Raw genomic sequence first — 22,416 nt, forward strand, 5'->3', positions numbered from 1 at the left:
TCTTTCTCATGCGTTACTTCATCTAGGTGTTTTGCGGGTACTATTTAATGAAGCTGCCAGTTGAGGACCTGTGAGGCGTCTGTTTCTCAAACTAGACACTCTAATGTATTTGTCCTCTTTCTCAGTTGTGCACCGGGGCCTCCCAATCCTCTTTCTATTCTGGTTAGAGACAGTTTGTGCTGTTCTGTGAAGGGAGTAGTACACAGCATTGTATGAGATCTTTAGTTTCTTGGCAATTTCTCACATGGACTAGCCTTCATTTCTCAGATCAAGAATAGAAAATTCTTTGCTTGTGGTCATTTTGAGGCTGTAATCGAACCCACAATTGCTGATGTTCCAGATACTCAACTAGTCTAAAGGCCAGTTTTATTGCTTCTTTAATCAGCACAACAGTTTTCAACTGTGCTAACATAATTACAAAAGGGTTTTCTAATGATCAGTTAGCCTTTTAAAATGATAAACTTGGATTTGCAAACACAGCATGCCATTGGAACACAGGACTGATGGTTGCTGATAACACTATATAACACAATTTTTGTTCCTGGGTAGTAAGTGTTATTTCCTAATTGCTTATGCCTCAAAAGTATAGAAAATTGCTATTATTCTCCACAGACTTTGCTTTTTTGACCAAAACAGTGATATTTTGAAATGTACCTATTTCCAATGAGAAAACAGGCGAATTTGTGTCTTTTAGTTCACATAAAGTCAGAAAAAACAATATACGAATCCACATTAACATGTATTTATACTAAAGTAATACAAAAATGACTACAAAAGATTTAGAAGTGAGTAGTTTTTCGAGATTTAAGATTATACTGTATTTACAGTATATAAAAAAAAGTTACACGGTGTAATGGCCTCTGTAGATATTCCATTACAAATCAGCCGTTTCCAGCTACAATAGTCATTTACAACATTAACAATGTCTACTCTGCATTTCTGATCAATTTGATGTTATTTTAATGGACACAAATTTGCTTTTCTTTAGAAAACAAGGACATTTTTAAGTGACCCCAAACTTTTGAACGGTAGCGTGTATGTATTTTAAATCTTGTTATTGTGGCATCCACATCACCACCAACAATTCATAAATAAATAATGAGATCTGTAAAATTCTAATTTGAACAACCCCACCTTTCCTTAACAAACAAACAAAAATAAAGTTGCACTATTGAGGTGAATACCAGTACTGTATGTTACATTCTCTACCAGATACACAAATACATATTCTGTTTGGTTACATGCAGCTTTGCACTTCATTTTAAGAGATGTACTCAGATTTACCCTAGTGATTTAAAACCCATTGTCAGCAAGTGCAGTCTTAATTTCTGTGTAGGACGGCTAGCATCAGTCCCACAGAAAATCTGGGGGTACAGTGAGCAGTTAACAACTGTGCTCTGTTTTGTTCAGTAGCAATTTGGAATGGCAGCTATGGAGTTATCTTCTGTAGCTTTTGGTGGTATTGACTCTTGTGTAGTTTTAATATCAATGAATCCTGCACAGTTATTTATGTTTCCCCACCTTGAAAGAGAAACTATTCATATAGCACAATAAGAAGATACTATAATGTATGTAGCCAATGTATGTGATTATGTGTGTATTTGTGTGTGTGTGTGTGTATATATATATATATATATATATATATATATATATATATATATATATATATATATATATATATATATATATATATATATATATATATATAATTTTTTTTTTTGTATATACACAGTACTGTAAAGTAAGAATGCTTTCAGATATAGACATGTTAATAAATTATATTTATCAATTAACAAAATGCAAAGTGAGTGAACAGAAGAAAAATCTAAATCAAATCCATATTTGGTGTGACCACCCTTCGCCTTCAAAACAGCATCAATTCTTCTAGGTGCACTTATATTATTATTATTATTTTTATTTCTTGGCAGACGCCCTTATCCAGGGCGACTTACAACATAAGTGCAAAAATACAGAGAAGTACAAGGCATCAATCATTACAAATTCAACTTAGCTAAAACATAGCAATTAAAAATAATACATTTTACAAATTCCAATTACAATTTACACAAGTACAGTAAGAGACTTCCTACATCCTGGACGGTGAAAGCTAAGTGCTGTCAAGATGTAGGGTTACAGACTAGGGCTACGGGAAAGGGAGCAAGGAGGAAAACAATCAAGAATAAGCTGAAGTGCTATCTAGCAGGGATAGAGGACTAATATTACATGTGCTGTCGGAAGAGATGTATCTTGAGTAAGCACCGGAATGAGACTCTGCTGTTTTGACTTCGGTGGGCAGGTCGTTCCACCACTTAGGGGCCAGGGATGAGAAGGAGCGGCTCTGGAGGAAGGAGAGTGGAGAGGAGGCAGAGTTAGTCTTCTGGCACTGGAGGAGCCCAGTGGTCTGGTGGGGATGTATGGAAAGACGAGTGACTGAAGGTAGCTTGGTGCAGTGTGGTCAAGACAGCGGTAGGTGAGGGTCAAAGTCTTGAACTGAATGCGTGCCGCTATCGGGAGCCAGTGGAGGGAGCGGAGCAGTGGAGTAGCGTGTGCGAATCGGGGCAGAGAGACACCAGACGAGCCGCAGAGTTCTGGCTGAGCTGGAGTGGGCGGGTAGTGGGTGCAGGCAGGCCGGCCAGGAGGGAGTTGCAGTAGTCCAGGCGGGAGAGGACCAGTGACTGGACGAGCAGCTGAGTTGAGTAGTCGGTGAGGAAGGGACGGATCCGGCGTATGTTGCTCAGGAAGAATCTGCAGGTGCGCGTCAGCATGGTGATGTGCTGGGAGAAGGAGAGCGCAGGATCGAGGGTGACTCCTAGATTTTTAGCGGAAGAAGATGGAGAGAGTGTGGTGAATTTCAAGGGGATCGAGATGGGGAGGTCAGCAGATGGGGAGGAAAAGTAGTCTGATTTGGAGAGGTTGAGCTTGAGGTGGTGCGAGTGCATCCAGGTGGAAATGGCAGACAAGCAGGAAGAGATGTGTGAGGGGATGAGAGGGTCAGAAGAGGGAAAAGACAGGAAGATCTGTGCATCATCAGCGTAGAAGTGGTTGGAGAAGCCTTAGGAAGCGATGAGGGGGCCCAGGGAGCGAGTGTAGAGAGAGAACAGGAGCGGGCCCAGGACGGAGCCTTGGGGAACACCTGTGAGGAGAGGTTGGGGGGTGAATGAGGAGCCTCGCCATGTCACTTGGTAGGACTGGTCGCTGAGGTAGGAGGAGAACCAGGTGAGAGCAGTCCCAGTCAAGGTCAGCGAGGCAGGAGAGGAGGATGGAGTGATCGACTAGCACAAAGTCAGGGATTTTGTAGGCATATAGTCAGGTGTCTGATTAAACAATTATACCAAACAGGTGCTAATGATCATCAATTCAATATGTAGGTTGAAACACAATCATTAACTGAAGCAGAAACAGCTGTGTAGGAGGAATAAAACTGGGTGAGGAACAGCCAAACTCAGCTAACAAGGTGAGGTTGCTGAAGACAGTTTACTGTCAAAAGTCATACACCATAGCAAGACTGAGCACAGCAACAAGACACAAGGTAGTCATACTGCATCAGCAAGGTCTCTCCCAGGCACAAATTTCAAGGCAGACAGGGGTTTCCAGATGTGCTGTCCAAGCTCTTTTGAAGAAGCACAAAGAAACGGACCACGTTGAGGACCGTAAACGCAGTGGTCGGCCAAGGAAACTTACTGCAGCAGATGAAAGACACATCATGCTTACTTCCCTTCGCAATCGGAAGATGTCCAGCAGTGCCATCAGCTCAGATCTACTGTCCGGAGAAGTCTGGTCAGAAGTGGCCTTCATGGAAGAATTGCGGCCAAAAAGCCATACCTCCGACTTGGCAACAAGGCCAAGCGACTCAACTATGCACGAAAACACAGGAACTGGGGTGCAGAAAAATGGCAGCAGGTGCTCACAATTTGGAATATCTGAATGTAGCAGAAGGCAGTTTGTTCGCCGAAGGGCTGGAGAGTGGTACACGAATGAGTGTCTGCAGGCAACAGTGAAGCGTGGTGGAGGTTCCTTGCACGTTTGGGGCTGCATTTCTGCAAATGGAGTTGGGGATTTGGTCAGAATGAATGGTCTCCTCATTGCTGAGAAGTACAGGCAGATACTTATCCATCATACAATACCATCAGGGAGGCATCTGATTGGCCCCAAATTTATTCTGCAGCATGACAACGACCCCAAACATACAGGGACAGTCATTAAGAACTATCTTCAGCGTGAAGAAGAACAAGGAGTCCTGGAAATGATGGTATGGGCCCCACAGAGCCATGATCTCAACATCATCGAGTCTGTCTGTGATTACATGAAGAGAGAGAAGCAACTGAGGCTGCCTAAATCCACAGAAGAACTGTGGTTAGTTCTCCAAGATGTTTGGGCCGACCTACCTGCCGAGTTCCTTCAAAAACTGTGTGCAAGTGTACCTAGAAGAATTGATGCTGTTTTGAAGGCAAAGGGTGATCACACAAAATATTGTTCACTCACTTTGCATTTAGTTAATTGATAAATATAATCTATTAACATGTCTATATTTGAAAGCATTCTTACTTTACAGCATTTTTCACACCTGCCTAAAACTTTTGCACATTACTGTGTGTGATTATATATATATATATATATATATATACACTCACCTAAAGGATTATTAGGAACACCATACTAATACTGTGTTTGACCCCCTTTCGCCTTCAGAACTGCCTTAATTCTACATGGCATTGATTCAACAAGGTGCTGAAAGCATTCTTTAGAAATGTTGGCCCATATTGATAGGATAGCATCTTGCAGTTGATGGAGATTTGTGGGATGCACATCCAGGGCACGAAGCTCCCGTTCCACCACATCCCAAAGATGCTCTATTGGGTTGAGATCTGGTGACTGTGGGGGCCAGTTTAGTACAGTGAACTCATTGTCATGTTCAAGAAACCAATTTGAAATGATTCGACCTTTGTGACATGGTGCATTATCCTGCTGGAAGTAGCCATTAGAGGATGGGTACATGGTGGTCATAAAGGGATGGACATGGTCAGAAACAATGCTCAGGTAGGCCGTGGCATTTAAACGATGCCCAATTGGCACTAAGGGGCCTAAAGTGTGCCAAGAAAACATCCCCCACACCATTACACCACCACCACCAGCCTGCACAGTGGTAACAAGGCATGATGGATCCATGTTCTCATTCTGTTTACGCCAAATTCTGACTCTACCATCTGAATGTCTCAACAGAAATCGAGACTCATCAGACCAGGCAACATTTTTCCAGTCTTCAACTGTCCAATTTTGGTGAGCTTGTGCAAATTGTAGCCTCTTTTTCCTATTTGTAGTGGAGATGAGTGGTACCCGGTGGGGTCTTCTGCTGTTGTAGCCCATCCGCCTCAAGGTTGTACGTGTTGTGGCTTCACAAATGCTTTGCTGCATACCTCGGTTGTAACGAGTGCTTATTTCAGTCAAAGTTGCTCTTCTATCAGCTTGAATCAGTCGGCCCATTCTCCTCTGACCTCTAGCATCAACAAGGCATTTTCGCCCACAGGACTGCCGCATACTGGATGTTTTTCCCTTTTCACACCATTCTTTGTAAACCCTAGAAATGGTTGTGCGTGAAAATCCCAGTAACTGAGCAGATTGTGAAATACTCAGACCGGCCCGTCTGGCACCAACAACCATGCCACGCTCAAAATTGCTGATATCACCTTTCTTTCCCATTCAGACATTCAGTTTGGAGTTCAGGAGATTGTCTTGACCAGGACCACACCCCTAAATGCATTGAAGCAACTGCCATGTGATTGGTTGGTTAGATAATTGCATTAATGAGAAATTGAACAGGTGTTCCTAATAATCCTTTAGGTGAGTGTATATATATATATATATATTTTAATGTGTGTGTTTATGTGTATAATATAAAGATACACTTACAAGATACAAATGTATTAACAATTGTGTATTTTCTTTCTTCAAGTCCCTGAAGAGTAGCAAAAAGCAGTTTTATTGACTGGTTGTAGCTTTTAAGATGCTGTACATTCAGTAGATTCAAACAAAAGCCCAGCTTTGTTTTTTCATTTTCCAGTTAGTGAGGCTGTGGGAGTAGAGGGAAGGCAGTGCTTTGCGGCTCATTTTTAGTCTTCAATGACTGAGTGTGAAAAGCTCATTTACAACATTATTCGAGGACTGAGTCTTGACATTTTCATTTCTGTTGCTCAGAAGAGACAATACATGTAGTAAATTCAAGCAAGGTTAGTATCTCTGTATTCCACTGAAATACATTGGTCTCTTACATGTGGCTATAATACTTTAAGCAGTTCGTACTTTTATTCATACAGCATGCAGTTAAAGCTATTGCAACAACTTGTGCTATTATAATACTGTGGTGTTTATCTGTACATTAGACTGTTAATATGTAAATATTGTAATACTACTTGCTGTGCCTTTTGTATTGAGCAGTTCAAAAGAACACGCCCCCTAGTGGTGGCACCCCCCTGAATTCTACTATTTATTTTTAATAACTTGCACATTTTTGATAACCTGATATTATTTTATCTCATCAAAGTTAAAACTATTATATTCTCATACCATATACAATAAATAGCAAACCTTCAGTGAGAGAACCTTTTTTCTCTTTTTCGATTTAAATCAACTGCTGTAATAACACTTGCAACTACAAAGGAGGCCTGCAAATTTAATTCAAAATCTTGAAACTGCTAAATAATCACACCCAGCCTAACTGTGGTGTTCTTGTGCCTGTATTAAAAAAAAAAAAAAAAAAAAAAAAATCACGGGCTGGAACTGCAATACTGATGAATAACCAAGAGTTTTGTGCTTTGTAATCTGATTGACCTACAATCTAATTTGCAAGCTAGGGGAAAAACAACAACACATTTAATTCAACTTTAGACTGACCTCTTTACACTAACTTAGATCTATGCTTGACTTTACTGTGTGCGTTGGCTTCACAATTGCACGGGCTTAATGTGATTGTGCGATGCAACATTTGCTGCATGAATGTCTTATTAGTGAGTCTCGTAGGCTTGTGAGAGCCAGGAGAGACCTCAGGAGTCCCCCACGAGCTTCGTACCATTCCAGCCCTCTGCTACTGTAACATTGTGACTTTCATGGTGTAGTGCTTATTATTTTGTGTGTGTGCTGTTGCTATATTCCTTATATAAACATGCATTAGTACCACAAAACAGAAATAATTACATTTATATTTGTACATTTAATTTATTTAAAACCAAATGCTGATTATAATAAGCCAATATAAAGATGACACTGCCTTATTCAGAGAACCCAAGTGAGAGCAACTTTCCTTCTCATTGATATTAATGAGCGTCTTCAGCTTCACCTTCTCTGTCATTGTTTTTTTTTCTCTTTCTTTCTTTCAAATCCCTTTAACCACAATGCACCCCCAATCCCCCCCATTTTCAACAATAGTGCTGGAGGACTTTTTATTTGCAGATGCATGCGATCATTGTATGAAGCTAGAAGCTGGGTCTCGACCCCTGCCTATACAGTATTCTCTTTGGGGTGAATAAGTAATATGTTAGTGTGATGTACGGGACTGTAGAACTGCCTCCTGTTTGTTGTAATTCAGACACAGGAGCATCAGTGTTCAAGGGCTGTGTAAACTTAATCATACTGTATACAATATACTGCTCTGGCCACTCATTCCTGAAGAACCAAGATGGCTATTCTTAGTTGTCTTAAATATGTGTTAAAGTTCATGTTAGTTATTTTGAAAATATGACTGTGGCTTCTATTCTGAGTGAAGTGCATATGGTTTGATAGAATAGTGGCTTTGAACATGTCGGTGCACTCGCTATAAAAGTCTGTCAATGCAGGCAGACATCTATTGACCAGAATATCATAATATGCACTGGCAGTCATGGTGCCCCCCATATTGCCTAATACATGACCTCTGGTACAGTTTATTACTTGCAAAAGCAGGCTTGTTTTGTAATATAGCCTGTGTTTATTTATTATAGAAATTATGTGGAGATGTAAGGAAATGGTAACATATTTCAAGACATTGAACCCTATCAGGTCTGCCTTGCCATCTCACTGGCTGTTTGGGTTAACATGAATTTTTAAGTTGTGGATGTCTCTGGAATGAATCCTTGGTAGTGCAGTGTGATGGGGTTATAAACAATGAGCGGCAAAACTGAAACCTCTGCGGTTGAGAAATTGGATAAAATGTGAGCCTTGACTCTGATGTTTACACAAGTTCAGTGGTCTGGATTGTGGGGAGTGAAATAAGCTGTACTAAATGTAGCTGCACATGAGAAAATCCAGTTACTGTTTAGTCTGAAAACATTGCTTCAGTTATTCTCTGAGCCTAAAAAATGTGCAGACAAAAAAGATGTGCATGCCATATATATAAATAATACATTCATTTTAATTGATATCATGTGGATGTATGGCTACTCAGAAACGTTTTAGCTCAGTTTCACTATTTCTTGTCAACAATTCTCTACCTTGGTGTGGCGAAAGTAATTAGATGGGTGTGCAATGTGAAATATAGCTTTATTCAAGAAATGATAAACGGATTAACAAATCTATCTAAAGAGGTGAGTTAATATGGCTAACAAACCCCCATGATGTTGAAATGATATAAATGGTCCTCAGTCCCCGGTAGCTGGACTGTCACTGACCAAGGCAGCGGTCAGCAGAGCATGAAAGCAGAGGGTGCTAACAATCACCAATTATTTATTATTATTATTATTATTATTATTATTATTATTATTATTATTATTATTATTATTGTTTTCATGGTAAACTTCTGATATTATGTTTTCGCATAAGACTCCTGGTGTACTCCAGATTTAAAATTTTGTCCTTATTATACACAATTCGGTCTAAGAGAATATTGTTCCCGATCTAATGTACACAGGGGAATTGCAAAATATTTTATATCTCACTTAATTTTCTCTGGTATAAAATCCTTCCAGTCTCTGAGTTTCTAGTTCACTTAAATTGGAAAAAAATGTAAACCGCAAATAAATTGCTTGAACAGCAGGTTACAGCAGGTTTGAGCTGTTGCTATGCAGTCCTAAGCAATGATATATCCAACATGATTTATGTTTTTCAAAAAAATATAAGAATACACAAAACACATAATGAACACCAGCATTTTTGGTAAGGATCAGCCTTTTCAATCACATTTAAGAGTGACTTTGACTCAATTACGTTAAGTGACTGATGGCAGTGCTCACTCACCTGTCGCCAGCAGTGCTCTGCTTTGTTGATCTTGGCACACCCACAGGGTCTGGTAAATGTGAAGAGTTCTTGGCTTGGAGAGAGTGTCCGGCAGTGTCTCCTGAGCTGAACTTAATCGTCTGTGGTTGGCATGGGTTTCAGACTGTGATAGAGTCGGTCAAGTTTCCAAGAAGAGACAGAGTCCATGACCTGGGGGTTCTTAATTATACGTAGAGGAGTTGTCATTGTATCTTAGGACAGACAAACACAGTATAGACTGTGATCAATCTCATAGAAGCTGACTTAAATATATATATATATATATAACATAAAATAAACTTCCTTTCGCAGTTTTCATTTGAAGTCCTTCAATTTTTAAATGGCATGAGTAATGTGTGTGTGTGTGGCTATATAGGCTACCTATCTACATACATCATATAATATAATTTAATGAATCGTACCTTGCTAACATGCCTTTCTTCTCTTTCTTTTGTAAACTTCTGAATTATGAGCATGCAAGGGAACATAGTTTATCGTTCTTTATTAAGACATTACAAAGAGGGCAGACTAATTTAGTTTAAACATTAGCCTACCCCGCTAGGCATTGCTGCTTAAGACAGCATAAAAAAACAAGGACACAGTCTGGATAAAGAACAATTTATTAAGACACAGGAGATCTACCAAGCTTATTAAGTTGTATATATAATGTTCTGCTGTACATTATCTGACAAAAGAATTAAACCTACCCTACAATCTACTATTCATAAGCTTGATTGCAGAGAAGTGGTGCAGAGTGTTGTTTCTGTTTTTCTCCGATTTAGAGAGTGAAATAATAAATGTGCTGCACTTTAGAACACAGTTCTGTCTGCATACTAATTATATTGATTTGATATTCATCGTTATGCAGTCCTATCTTATCCCACTCTTTACAGATGAAAATGTTTTACTACTGTATAGCAACATACATTACATTTAAGAATGGCTGAAGCCAACTAAGGACAGAATGGTAGAAAGTATGTTTTCTTCATGTAAAACCTCCATGCATTTGTCTGTTTACATTATTATGGTTTGAAAGGAGGTTGTCATGAAACCTTGTTAATCAAGTGTGTGAGCGTGTGCATGTGCGTGTGCGGTAATTAACAACTAGTATATCCCAGTCCACAGATAGCCACAAAATAATGAACAGTGATTTTGAGTTGACTACTGTTAACACTTTGCATTTAAGGAGAAATTCAAAGACCAAAGACAGATATATATTATTCATTGTCGACCATGAGTTGTCCTTTGGCCTGATTAAATTACGTATTGTTATGGGTCATGATGTCATGGTACCACAACTCTTATTGTCAGTGTGTGTTATCCACCAGTCACACCTTTGAAGGTGTCCCAGTAAATGCTCTGGAACTCTATTATGGATTCGGTAGTAGTCCAATACACTTGAATTGCTGATCTCATTCCTACAGCATAAGGGTGCTTGGTTGTCTTTATGATTTTTAAATTATAATTTACCCTTCAGTTGCTCTGTCTCCAAGAATTTGTGTGACCTGCAGACTGTGACTTTTTTGTTGTTGTTATTGTTGAACCCCAGCTGGCATCATTTAACCCCTCTCCAAAAGCTCAGTGCTCATAAGTGGTTCAATAAAACATACATTTTCAGAGGGGTCTGAGATAAGACCACCAACCTAATTTCAATTGTGATATAAGATGGGCTTGAATCCAGTCCTCAAGAGGCGAATAGTTTATTAACACCATGTGCCACCTCACAGATTCAAAGCTTTGATTAATGCAATTGGCCTACTCGCATGTTACGGCTGTTCAGCCCTGCTTTGTGACCGGCTCGATTGCCTGAACCGAAGAGTTAAACGTGTCTGCATTTCAATGACTTCTCTTTGCAACGGTCTCAGCTGGAGATTTCTCAATGGCGATAAAGCTGCGCTTTCTTTTAAGGGTATATTCAAATGCGGGGCTTTGAGTTCACAGAAGTATTAAAATGTTTCACGAATGTCAGTTTTCAGGAAAAAGGGCTTCTCACACACATTTTGAAACTAAATTATGTATCACACACTGTAATTGAAGGCAGTTTCTTGGCCCTGGTGACTGTTCTGATAGGTGGTCTTCGACAACGCACAATGTTCTTTTGATCATTTGCTTGGATGGTAGGATGGTGTCAGAAATAGAAGTATCAGGGTATGTAAAATTATACTTTGTGCTGCATTTTCTTCAAATTTGGAAGAAACTTAAATATATAGTTATATATAGACATACTGAGTTGATGTATATTACAGCCTGTGTTCGCTAAGCTAAGGGGTATCATTGACAAATACGGTTAAAAAAAACTATCAATACATTTGTGCATAACCTTCAGATACAGGGTGTAGGCCTATAACATTGGCAATCTTTTATTTATTATACTGTGTGCAAGTAAAAGAGACTTAATGAATAAACAAACTTTAGTTTTAGTTAGCACTATTGATCATGTTTGAGTGTTGACCTTCACGATTATACCCAGGCTAGTTGAAGCTCATACACTGGAATCTGTACAGGTTTTAGCATTTATTTCACCTTCTATTTAGCAAGATCCATTTTAAACTAAAAACATGCTTTTGCTCTGTAAGTAGAATTAGTGATTAGGAAGTGCTAAAAGGCAAAGAGTATTTTATATTTGGAGACTCTAATGTTTCTCACAGGGGAATGCTCTCTTTCAAGCCTTGAATCAATTTAAATGTTTAATTTTCTCAAATACATGGAAGTAAAAGATGGTCTCTGTAGAATTTTAGACCGTAGCACTTGAGACATTTGGAGGTTGGACTATTCATGCTAGGATTGTTTAAATTTAAGGCTCTAGATGAGTGTATCATAACATTTTCAAAAGTCTCACTTACTTAACATACATTTCTATCCATTGTACTGAATCCTTCTGCCTGCCCACCGCATTATACATAATAATTAAAAAAAAAAAAGTAATTTGAGTGAGAAATCTGAGCTTGTTCCAATTTAAGAATTATAAGAATTATTTATTTGTTACATATTTATTTGTCTCATCTCATCCAAGATGTCCTGGAACACCCAAAAATGATCAGTTTTAATTAGAGCTGGGTAACCTGCTGATGTTATATAATGGCTTATATAGACAAGTCTCTAATTCCTGCAGTGCAATTCGTATCACACTTAAGAATTAAAATGTGGTTTAGTATTTAGGTGTTAGATGCATTAATTGCCATATCAGTATTAACAGAAGATTTAGTTGTGTAAAAAATATATATAATAATAATTATTATTATTATTTTAATCAAGCAGTTTTAAGAATTATGAATACAAGGTATGGAGGTAGGCATTAATTTTGGTAATTTAGATAAGATTTATATTTAAATAAAGTTAAGTGATCAAATTTGGGTTAGAATTTGATCAGGGCTCGTTTTAAGAATGAAGTCCCCAGAAAACATGCATTCGTTATGTTAGGCATAATGTATGTTTACAATATAATCCATATATTTATTGTATAAGTTTTAGTTTTAGTTTTATTTTCAGTAATATATTTTTTATTACTATGTTATCATGTTCTGTTTTTTTCAGAGAATAATGGACAAACATGAATGCATCCAATTATTGTTGTGTGTCAGCAGAACATGTTCAAGTTAAAAAAATAAAATAAAAAATAAACAAAGGTATAAACAAACAGGGATTGTTTAGCCACGTCTTGCTCAGCTGGAAGTCCAGTTTTTCCTGAAAGTATCAGTATATCTGCTCAATAATGGAAAAAACCTGGACAATTTATCTACTGCATTGGTGACATTCTTGTTGAGGGACAGGCAGGGGCATAGGGTTTGTTTCAGAATAGAGGGGGACACTGTCAATATTGGGGTGGATGCTGTCAATAGTGAGGGGGACACGTCCGCTATGCCTATGGAGCCGGTAATACATTATTGGGGGTGACAATTTAACATTCTCTTACACCTACAGGGACATACGATAATAGAACTATGAGAAGTCTTTAAAAGTTGATATGCTTTCTGTGGTTTATTGCAAATGTTTTGCACCCCAGGTCGCTCACGTTTTTTAATTGTGTGTTGGTTTGTTAAACCGTGGTTTATTAAGACATTATGGAGCAGCAGGTTATACAGGCCGCCATTTTTCTCACCGCAGCCTCCTTTTTAACTATGCATCAGAGACTGGAGCACCCAAGCGCATATTGTGGTGCTGCATAATTTGAAATGTAAAATGCAAGCAGACCATAGCAAAAAATACATTTCCAAAGAAAATAAGTTTTAAATGAGTAAAAAAGTTTAAATTGCTTGTGTAAAAATGCCTGAAACCAATGAAGCATAGTCCCTTTTTATTTATGTTTCCTTTATAAACTCCACAATTGTTCTGTTCTTCTTATTTTTTATTGTATGTTTTTGTATGCAGATATGCACACAGTATTGAAGTACCAAGGGGTTTATCCTCATGGTATATTCATTAGCTACCTGGAGATAGGAATAGATAATATAGTATTTCATAATTGCTGACTACATTTTTTTTATGTACAGGATAGTTATGTACTTCAAGTAATTACTTGTTGTTAATTTACCTACTAAAAATAAAGAAAATGCACCGTTAGAACATTTACTGAAATCGAATTAATGCAAACTGTGCAGCTCTTGTTCTGCTTTAAATTGTAACCTTCACCGGTGATTGCATTAACCGTTAATGGATGATTTATGTACATTTTATGTCAATATTCAGTAAGCCTAATAAGCAGCAGAGAGGGAACTCCAACATGTTTTCTGACATTTAGACCATGAATCGATCTTACAAGATGTAAATGTAACCTGTTTTTAGTTCCTAAGGTCCTAGTTTGTAATTGAGGATTTTGTTTATTTATCTATTTAAATGTATTTTTACTTTAGGATTATGCAGAACTGCATAACTGGCTTTACACGATACTCAGAAGTTATTATCGACTGAAGAGGATACATTATAATAAGTATTGCTGTCAGCATGTAGGCCAATTTGATGTGTAGAAAGAAATTACAAATAATTCGACCATTATGAATGACTGGCAGGATATACAGCTCTGGAAAAAATTGAGACCACTGCAGATTTGTCTTAAATCAGCATCTCTACATGTATGGCAGCCATTCTATTCCATTCATATTTTTATTTGGAATTTGGGAGAAATGTTTCAGTAGTTTATAGAATTAAATAAATAATAAAAAAATATCGGTGTTGGACAATCTTGTTATATGAATATCGGATATCGGCCCAGATCATCCCTACTTTTGACTTCACCAAACCCTGTCTTGTCCAGCGGCAGGAGGATGTGGGTGAGGTGAGATGGGATCCGTAGAAGCACAACCCCATTTTCTCTGACCATCAAAAATTTAAACTCTTGGCAGTCCCATGTCAGAGATCTTTGGCAAAAACATCTTCTCAAAATACTGTACTCTAAGAATACTAAATTAATCACGAAATTCACAGCAAGCTTACATCATGTTATTGCAGTCCATGTATTTTAGGTAAGTAGTTAAGTTCATGAATTAAAAGGATGTATTCTGAGTAATGTTAATTAATTTAAAGCTTTTTTAATATGAGGTACAATGGGTTCTGGGCTTAGTGGGCTTAAGAACAACAGTGGTCCATGGGACATTTAACCTCAATAATTGTGTATAGAGTTGATGTAAACATGTAATATCTTTATAATAAATAAAATACATGATTCTTTACAACTTAGACCATGTTTATTATTGTTGGTAGAACAAATTAAATAATTATTCTGCTTTCAAGCCATGTGCTAATAGGCTTTTCAAGGGAGCTGTTAAGCCCATATGACAAAAACAATTACATCTGTAGATTATAATATTTGATAGAACATTAAATATTGTTTTATCTGAAGAAGCATCTAACAGGTTTTGATTTACTGTGGTCATCAACAATTTTTCAATTTTTGTTCTACTGCATCTATCTGTGTGACCATCACTCTTGATAGTGTCCCGCGCTAGCTCCGGAAACTCATGAAATCTATATTTTCAAATACAAAATAGTGATTTTAAATCCCAAGCAAATTCATCATTTAAGGTTTCATTTGATTTATTAATCTCTTATTTTTATCATTTATATTAATATTCACTGAGTTTGGTCACCAAATTCTTTTTTGTATTTCAAAGTAAAAGAGCAAGTGGGCTTATATGGTACGTGGGCTTAAATGGGTCACTTCCCCTAATTTGTGTAGGTCGTTGATGGTTACAGTTATTGGTCTATAGTCAGAGGTGACGCTGACATGGTCATTATTAACAGGTTTTACTGTACCTACGTAATGCTAATATTAATTTGATCACCTTTTCCAGTGTAGTTCACACAGTCTGGTTGACAACAGGTGCAGACTAATGAGCTGCTACCAGAGCCCTTGAGATATCGCTGTGAGGAATCCAAAGTAACCTTTCACAAAGGTCTGTGAATAACATGTTTTCATTGTCACACACTAGTGGTCGCCGTTATTTTCAGGTCTCCCAATCTGAGTTTTGAAGTGCAATTAGAAAAGGAAGTATCAGCATAACACTGGCTTCTCCTGCACTATTGCCTTGTGAAGAGCAATTATAGATAAACGATCATGCCCTTCAATCTCCTTTCCTGGAGTTATGGTAACTCGCTCACCGTAGTTTTCCTTCACCCTTCCTCAGACTGTTTGAAAGAACTTGGCAACCAGCTCCTGGCTTGTTTTTACATCAGTCTTTTGTCTCCGCTAGTTCAGTTTGTAAAAGTTGTCTGCAGCCTTCTGGCAGGACATCACCACCCCTTTCTGACTGAGTGCACATTCCTCTCTCTGAGGTAAGGGCCAGTAAAACTCTCCAAATGTTGTATTTCCAAACGCATAATAGGTTTAAGAGTAAGCTACTGGCTTCTATACAGTTTTCCTTCCTTTGTAGGATTTCTGTAATATTAGTTGGTGTTCCCATAATTGTGACCACTTGTGTGATGTGACATACATACATATATACACACACACGCGCATGCACACGCACACACACACACACACTGTAAACCTGAACATATATAGTACTGTGCAAAAGTTTTATGCAGGTGTGGGAAAAAATGCTATAGAGTAAGAATGTTGTCAAAAATAGACATGTTAATAGATTATATTTATCAATTAACTAAATGCAAAGTGAGTGAACAGAAGAAAAATCTACATCAAATCCATATTTGGTGTGACCACCCTTTGCCTTCAAAACAGCATCAATTCTTCTAGGTGCACACTGGGGGTATTTTTATGCCACAGTAGCAATATAAATGTTTCAAAATGAATGAGGATTTATACAGCTGCACTTCTTTAAAAAAAAAAACTAAAATCCGATCATTGATTCTCCATATCATATATATGACACACACCATAAATATATAGCATTTTGGGTACATTATGTTCTAATAATCAGTTATTCATGGACACAATTTTAAACAGTCAGAATAGGTTTAACATGTTAAATGTTTACCCCTATTAAAGTAAATTGTAACGAGCACCTGGGTTTATATATTTCCATTTTATATCTCACCACTAATTCAGCAATTGGATTATATAATGGCCATGGAAATATTTCACTTTTTTGCCAGCTCAAATTAAATGAATGTTGTCAGTGATATACAAATTGATTTGTCAGTTAGTAGCAGCATTCTATAGATGCCATTCTGTCAGAAAAGGTAGGCTATACTATGCTCTGCATTTGCTTGTGGTTCATAAATTCTCAGATATTTTCTTTTCTTCTTTATTATTTTGTTTAGAATAATTTCAATAAGAACCCCTACAAGATTCCATATTTAATGCATATGCAGTTTGTTTACCGATTGACTGACTGTCAGCTGTAAAATGTTTTATTGCTTAAATTTGGAGTTTCATTTAATTAAATTTTTAAATACTGATACTAATCCCACATGTAGACTACTGTTTACTGCTGTCAGGTTATCCCAACAGGAAAATCATTGACAGATTTTGCTATTTCAGTCAGCCTCCAATACTTTGTACGAAAACACATGGGAACATATGGTCAGGATTTAAAAAATTGTATTTTATTACATTTATTTATTTAGTTATTATTGACCATATTTGTATGTAACATTGACACCAAAAAAGGTATTTTTTGTCTTCTTTGGACTGTTCAATTAAATGTAGAAAAATCTAAAGAAACAGTAACATACTAAATGTTGACCTGAATCGACATTGTTTTATAAAACATTTGACACAATCTTTATGTAGGCCTATGTATGTATTGTATTGTATTGTATTTATTTATTTATTTATGTAAGGACATGCTTATCGTTTTTACATATGTTTAAATAAAGAGCTGTAAAACTCCACACACACGCACACACACATTATATATATATATATATATATATATTAAACAGAGCAATTCAAAATATAATACATTTTACAACTTTTCAATTTACATATATATAATCTGTGTGCATGTAGAAAAAAATATATATATATAGTTTCTTTATTGCGAAATCTACTGCTGTTTACTTCATGAGCAAAGCTGCACTTCTGCTTCTTTTTCTTTTTTTAATTGCTTAGATATTTTGGCAGAGAACAATCTTATGTTTATTACTGTGTGAATGTTTCATTGCTATTCTCTGCATTATTGTTTTCTCAGTTTAATTTTCAGAGGAATCTGTGAATTAAAAATATTTGTTAATGAGTTCACACCCCATTTAAAAGTTGTAAAATTGTACTTTCACTCCATCCAATCAATCAGTGTTCAGCAAACTCTGAAAGGATATCAGTGATAAAATCATTAAACTATTGAACATTATTTATTCAACTAGAGTTGCAGAATAACATTATTTTAAATAAGGGTGTGATTTCTTTCAAAATATATGTATACATTTAGACATATATTTAAATATATGCTACATCTCTATCATAACTTATTTAGTTATTACTACTATTCTCAGAGGGCTGGCTATCTCATAAAGAGATTGAAACCATCATAATGATGATATAGTAGTTATGCGATACTAAGCTGACATTATGAGAACCTAAAATTAAATTATGAGCAACTTATAATAACAACAATATATTCTTGAAAGAGATTGTCCGAAGTATGAAAGCTTTAATATTATTATATTCACAATATTTCCCCCTACACATGTATCTTGATAATGAGCAAACAACTATTAGAAGATTAACTACATACATAGTATAGTTTTTGTTTTTGTAAAAAAATAAAAATAAATACAATATAACTATATATTAAATAATGCAGTATGTTCATCATAAACCCAAAGACTGCAAATAAACAATTACAGATTAGGGTCACAGGTTTTATTTATTCCTTAAGTATTAATACATCAAAAGCAATTTTAGAACTTTTACAATACTGTCTAAAATAATATTTTTCTTTAAGAAATCCAATCTCCTGTTTTATACATTTTCTGACATTTCACACACATCAAAATAACATAGTTGTACACCATCTGAATATGAGAGGTAAATCTGATTTTAGACCTGTTTTTTTAAGAAATATATATATACATATATATATAAATATGTATATATATATAAATATGTATATATATATATATATATATATATATTACACTGCCTTACAGCAGTTATGACATACATAAATATTTTAAACATGTAAAGTCTGACACTCAAGTTTAGATTGTCCTAAAACAACCAACCAACCAACCAACCTAAAACAATTCTGAAGGGAAATCTTTATTTTTCAATAAAAAACAAATGTAATGCTTGTATAACAAAGACCATGTAGGTTTTGAATGTAATATGTACATAAACCTATACAGATATTTAAATCGTAATAATAATAATAATAATAATATTATTATTATTATTATTATTATTATTATTATTATTATTATTATTATTATTAATATTATTATTATTATTATTATTAATATTTGAAATATAGACCTATTTGACCAAATGTTACTGTGCATATTGGTGAATGGTATTTGTATGAGCCATTTAGACAATTCTCCAAATAAATCCCACTTTCATATAGTTAATCTAATAAGAAAACATACTTACCGTAGATGGTAGTAGGGTCTGTAAAGTATAGGCTACTTGAAGGTCATGCCTAGTGCTGAAACGGCAGTTTGTTCTTGGCAGAATATAATTACATGCTTAACTTTACTAGTCTTTTTTTTTTTTTTACAATTTTCAGATTTAAACAACAACAACAAAAATATATATATGTATGTATATATATAGATCTATGTATGTATATGTGTGTGTGTATGTATATATATATCTTTATACAATCTTGTGAGGTCTGCAATTTCTGTACAATGCACAGGACTGCTTATGCACCATCTTTTTTTGTAAGAGCACTCTTGTCATGTTTCTTTACCTCACCTGGAGGTTGTTTTGCCCCTGGTTTCCTGCTCCAGGTCCCTTTGGACTGTACCTGTACAGCAGCTCCAATTAGGATATTTTTATGTGAACATATGGGGACTTCTGGTCCACACTGAGCCAATCAGGTGAAAGTGCTGCTTTTTTTTGTATTGTATTTTTACCCTGGTCTATTTTGAAATGGTGGAATCTACCACAATTCTTCTGCCAGTCAACTGAGTTTTTTTTTGTTCTCTAAGCATGAACAGTCTGATGACTTTAATTCCATGTGAAAATAATGCTCTACATTGCCGAAGCCCTGAGTACTGTCATGAAAGAAGCCCTGGCCATTTATTTGACATGTTTGGCAAACATCAAGACAGTGAAAATATCTCATTCATGTATTTACTTTCTCTCTGTACCAGGGATAATATATTTATATATGGTTACCAGAATGGAAACGTATACAGTAAAGGCTTAATACATAAATCAAATTGAAATTTCATGAGAGAAGAATGCTTGTACTATAATATAAGGTAGATCGCTGTTTGGGTGGTATCTGCTGAAATGTTATGCATGAGCCAATTTGCTGACTGAATGCCATTAAAATGGTAAGAGGTAGATGGTTTGTGTCCATGTTACCACCCATGCAATAGATTATCAGGGTCCTCTGATTCCACTCCTGTCTTGGTCTCAGCAATAACCCATTTTCGTTTTGAGATCGCAGCGCAGTCAACTGATCTGTTATGCGGGTCTCCTTTTAAAGCATTCTTCTGTTGTGCAGCGAGTCCACTGTGACGGATTTAAATGATGTGCAGGATGGGGCTTTTTCAGTGCTGTCGCTTGTTATTAAAGAATTTAGATTTGCTTAGAAAGGAGGATCCCCTTTTGAACTTCCATCACTGTGTCCTATAAGGAATGGCTGAAACACTGTTGGACCTACCCTCATCCAAAGCAAACAGATTTTTGTTAACGAGTATTATTCCAATGCAATCTAGTGACATTGTAGAGGTTTCGAACTGAAAAGACACAAGAGGGCATACATGCTAGCACCTTCTTTCCCTAATTTTTTAAAGTAAGAAAGCACAAGCCTGTTATTCTACGTACTGGTTCTCTGAACTGCAAGTTGTGTTGAGTGGCATGTGCGCCAGCGCAGGAGGGCTTCATTTGTGCAGCATGTGTCAGTTTGGCGCCTTGACATGTCTTCGTTTTGCATTCCAGGCAGGCTCCAGTTTCCTCTGAGAAGAAGAGCGTTCCCTGGAGATGTCTCGGCACCACAACCGCTTCGAGAGAGATTACCGCAACGTGTGGGACCGAAGGGAACGGTGCGCCACTCTGAACAATGGGATCAACAGCAACTGTAACAGCGTCAACAACTGCAGCAGCAGCAGCACCGGCCTGAGCGGCGGCAACAATCGGCCCGGGCTCCTTCCTTTGCCCGTCATCCCCTCCCTTCTCCCCACGCCCGTCACTGTCGCCAGCACCACAGCCAGCAGCGAGCTGGGAGTCAAGCGTGTGGGAAACCCTCCCACCACGTCCACGGCAAAGGTAGGCAAGCACCTTCCTCCCCACCCCGGCGATGGTGATGTTGATGATGACGACGACTATTATTATTGTTATTTTGCAACCATAACACTGATTTAACTTCTTGAATAATATTTCACCACAGTAAGTAAAGTGCCATCTTCTGTAGGACAGTAGGTATTGCATGTGGATCATGTAAAAGTGTAATCAGAGAAGGGATTGGGGAAGAAAAAAAGTTAGGAACATGCCTCCATTTTCCCTGCAGTAATATATAGTATCTTTACTAATTTTCATTACTTTCACACTATGGCCATTGATGTTCAACCTGAATCACAAAAACACCCGTCTGTCAGGCCTGACTGTTAGTGAATGGTGAAAATAATACTTTATTTTTTACAGCTTACGAAGGTAAATAAGGCATTTTTGTTGCTTTAATTTATTTGTGCTGCAAATTATTCTAACATCAGTCATATATCCATGTATATATAAACTCCCTCTACTGGTACATTAAAACCCAGTTACCTATGAACGATTCCCAGGAGTACAATAACTTCAGTTTTAAACATTGCTAAAATCTAGACATTCTGGAACTGTACAACAGACATTCATTCAGCTGTCTTTGTGAGTGGTCTACATCCTTTTGCACAGATCAGAAAAAAATAACAGATTCTACCTGAGTCAGCAAAAGCACAGCCTGTCCTTTGAGATCTGTTCCCATTCTGATAACGTATGTTTTTGAAACTGTAATCCTGCAGTGTCTGATTCTCAGTGGCTAAGGAAAAGGTGTAGTAAATGGCCTATTATTACTGCTTCACTTGGACTTCTTTAGGTATTAGCTATTTCCTGGTAAAGGATTCATTTTCACTTGTTTACACATTGAGGTGATTTTGTGAAAAAGAAAAGGTAGAAAAAATGGGATTGATCTAAATATTCTCTCTAGTGTCTTTATAGGCCATTGGGTAGACTCAGTCAAGCCTCTGCTTTAAATTTGTTTTGTTTTTTATCTTTTCATGTACGTCAATTAAAAACAAATACAATTAAATATGCTATCATCAGTTCATTAACAATATAGAATGGAAATCTAAGAACACATTGGATGTTCTCTTACATTAAAACACTTGATTTGAATCAGATTGAATTACTGATATTATTGTTGTAATTGGCCCAATGATTGGCCCTATCCATTTCTATAGCAATGATTTTGAACTATCTGAATCCACAGGAATCTGTGATGGTCAGTTTGGTCGTTCCCAGACTATCTTCACTTAGTAAAGACATGCATAAATATTGTGATGGTCCATGCTAAATTATTATAATCCATTTAAAAAGTAATTATAATTAAATAATAGTAACAATCACAATAATAATTCTGCTTTGCTAGA

At 36.7% G+C, this 22,416-nt stretch overlaps 1 protein-coding gene across 1 annotated transcript in view; it reads left to right on the forward strand.

The window, feature by feature from the left end:
* Window positions 1-22,416, forward strand: part of klhl29 (kelch like family member 29) — a 202,132-nt gene that overhangs the window by 63,329 nt on the left and 116,387 nt on the right. Inside the window, exon 3 of the mRNA XM_066704121.1 lies at window positions 20,732-21,058. Within this exon, the coding sequence (XP_066560218.1) occupies window positions 20,774-21,058 (285 nt within the window). The 5' untranslated portion in view covers window positions 20,732-20,773. The remainder of the gene's footprint in view (window positions 1-20,731; window positions 21,059-22,416) is intronic.

This window comes from Amia ocellicauda, chromosome 1 (assembly GCF_036373705.1).
Source record: "Amia ocellicauda isolate fAmiCal2 chromosome 1, fAmiCal2.hap1, whole genome shotgun sequence".
NCBI classification, from domain to species: domain Eukaryota; kingdom Metazoa; phylum Chordata; class Actinopteri; order Amiiformes; family Amiidae; genus Amia; species Amia ocellicauda.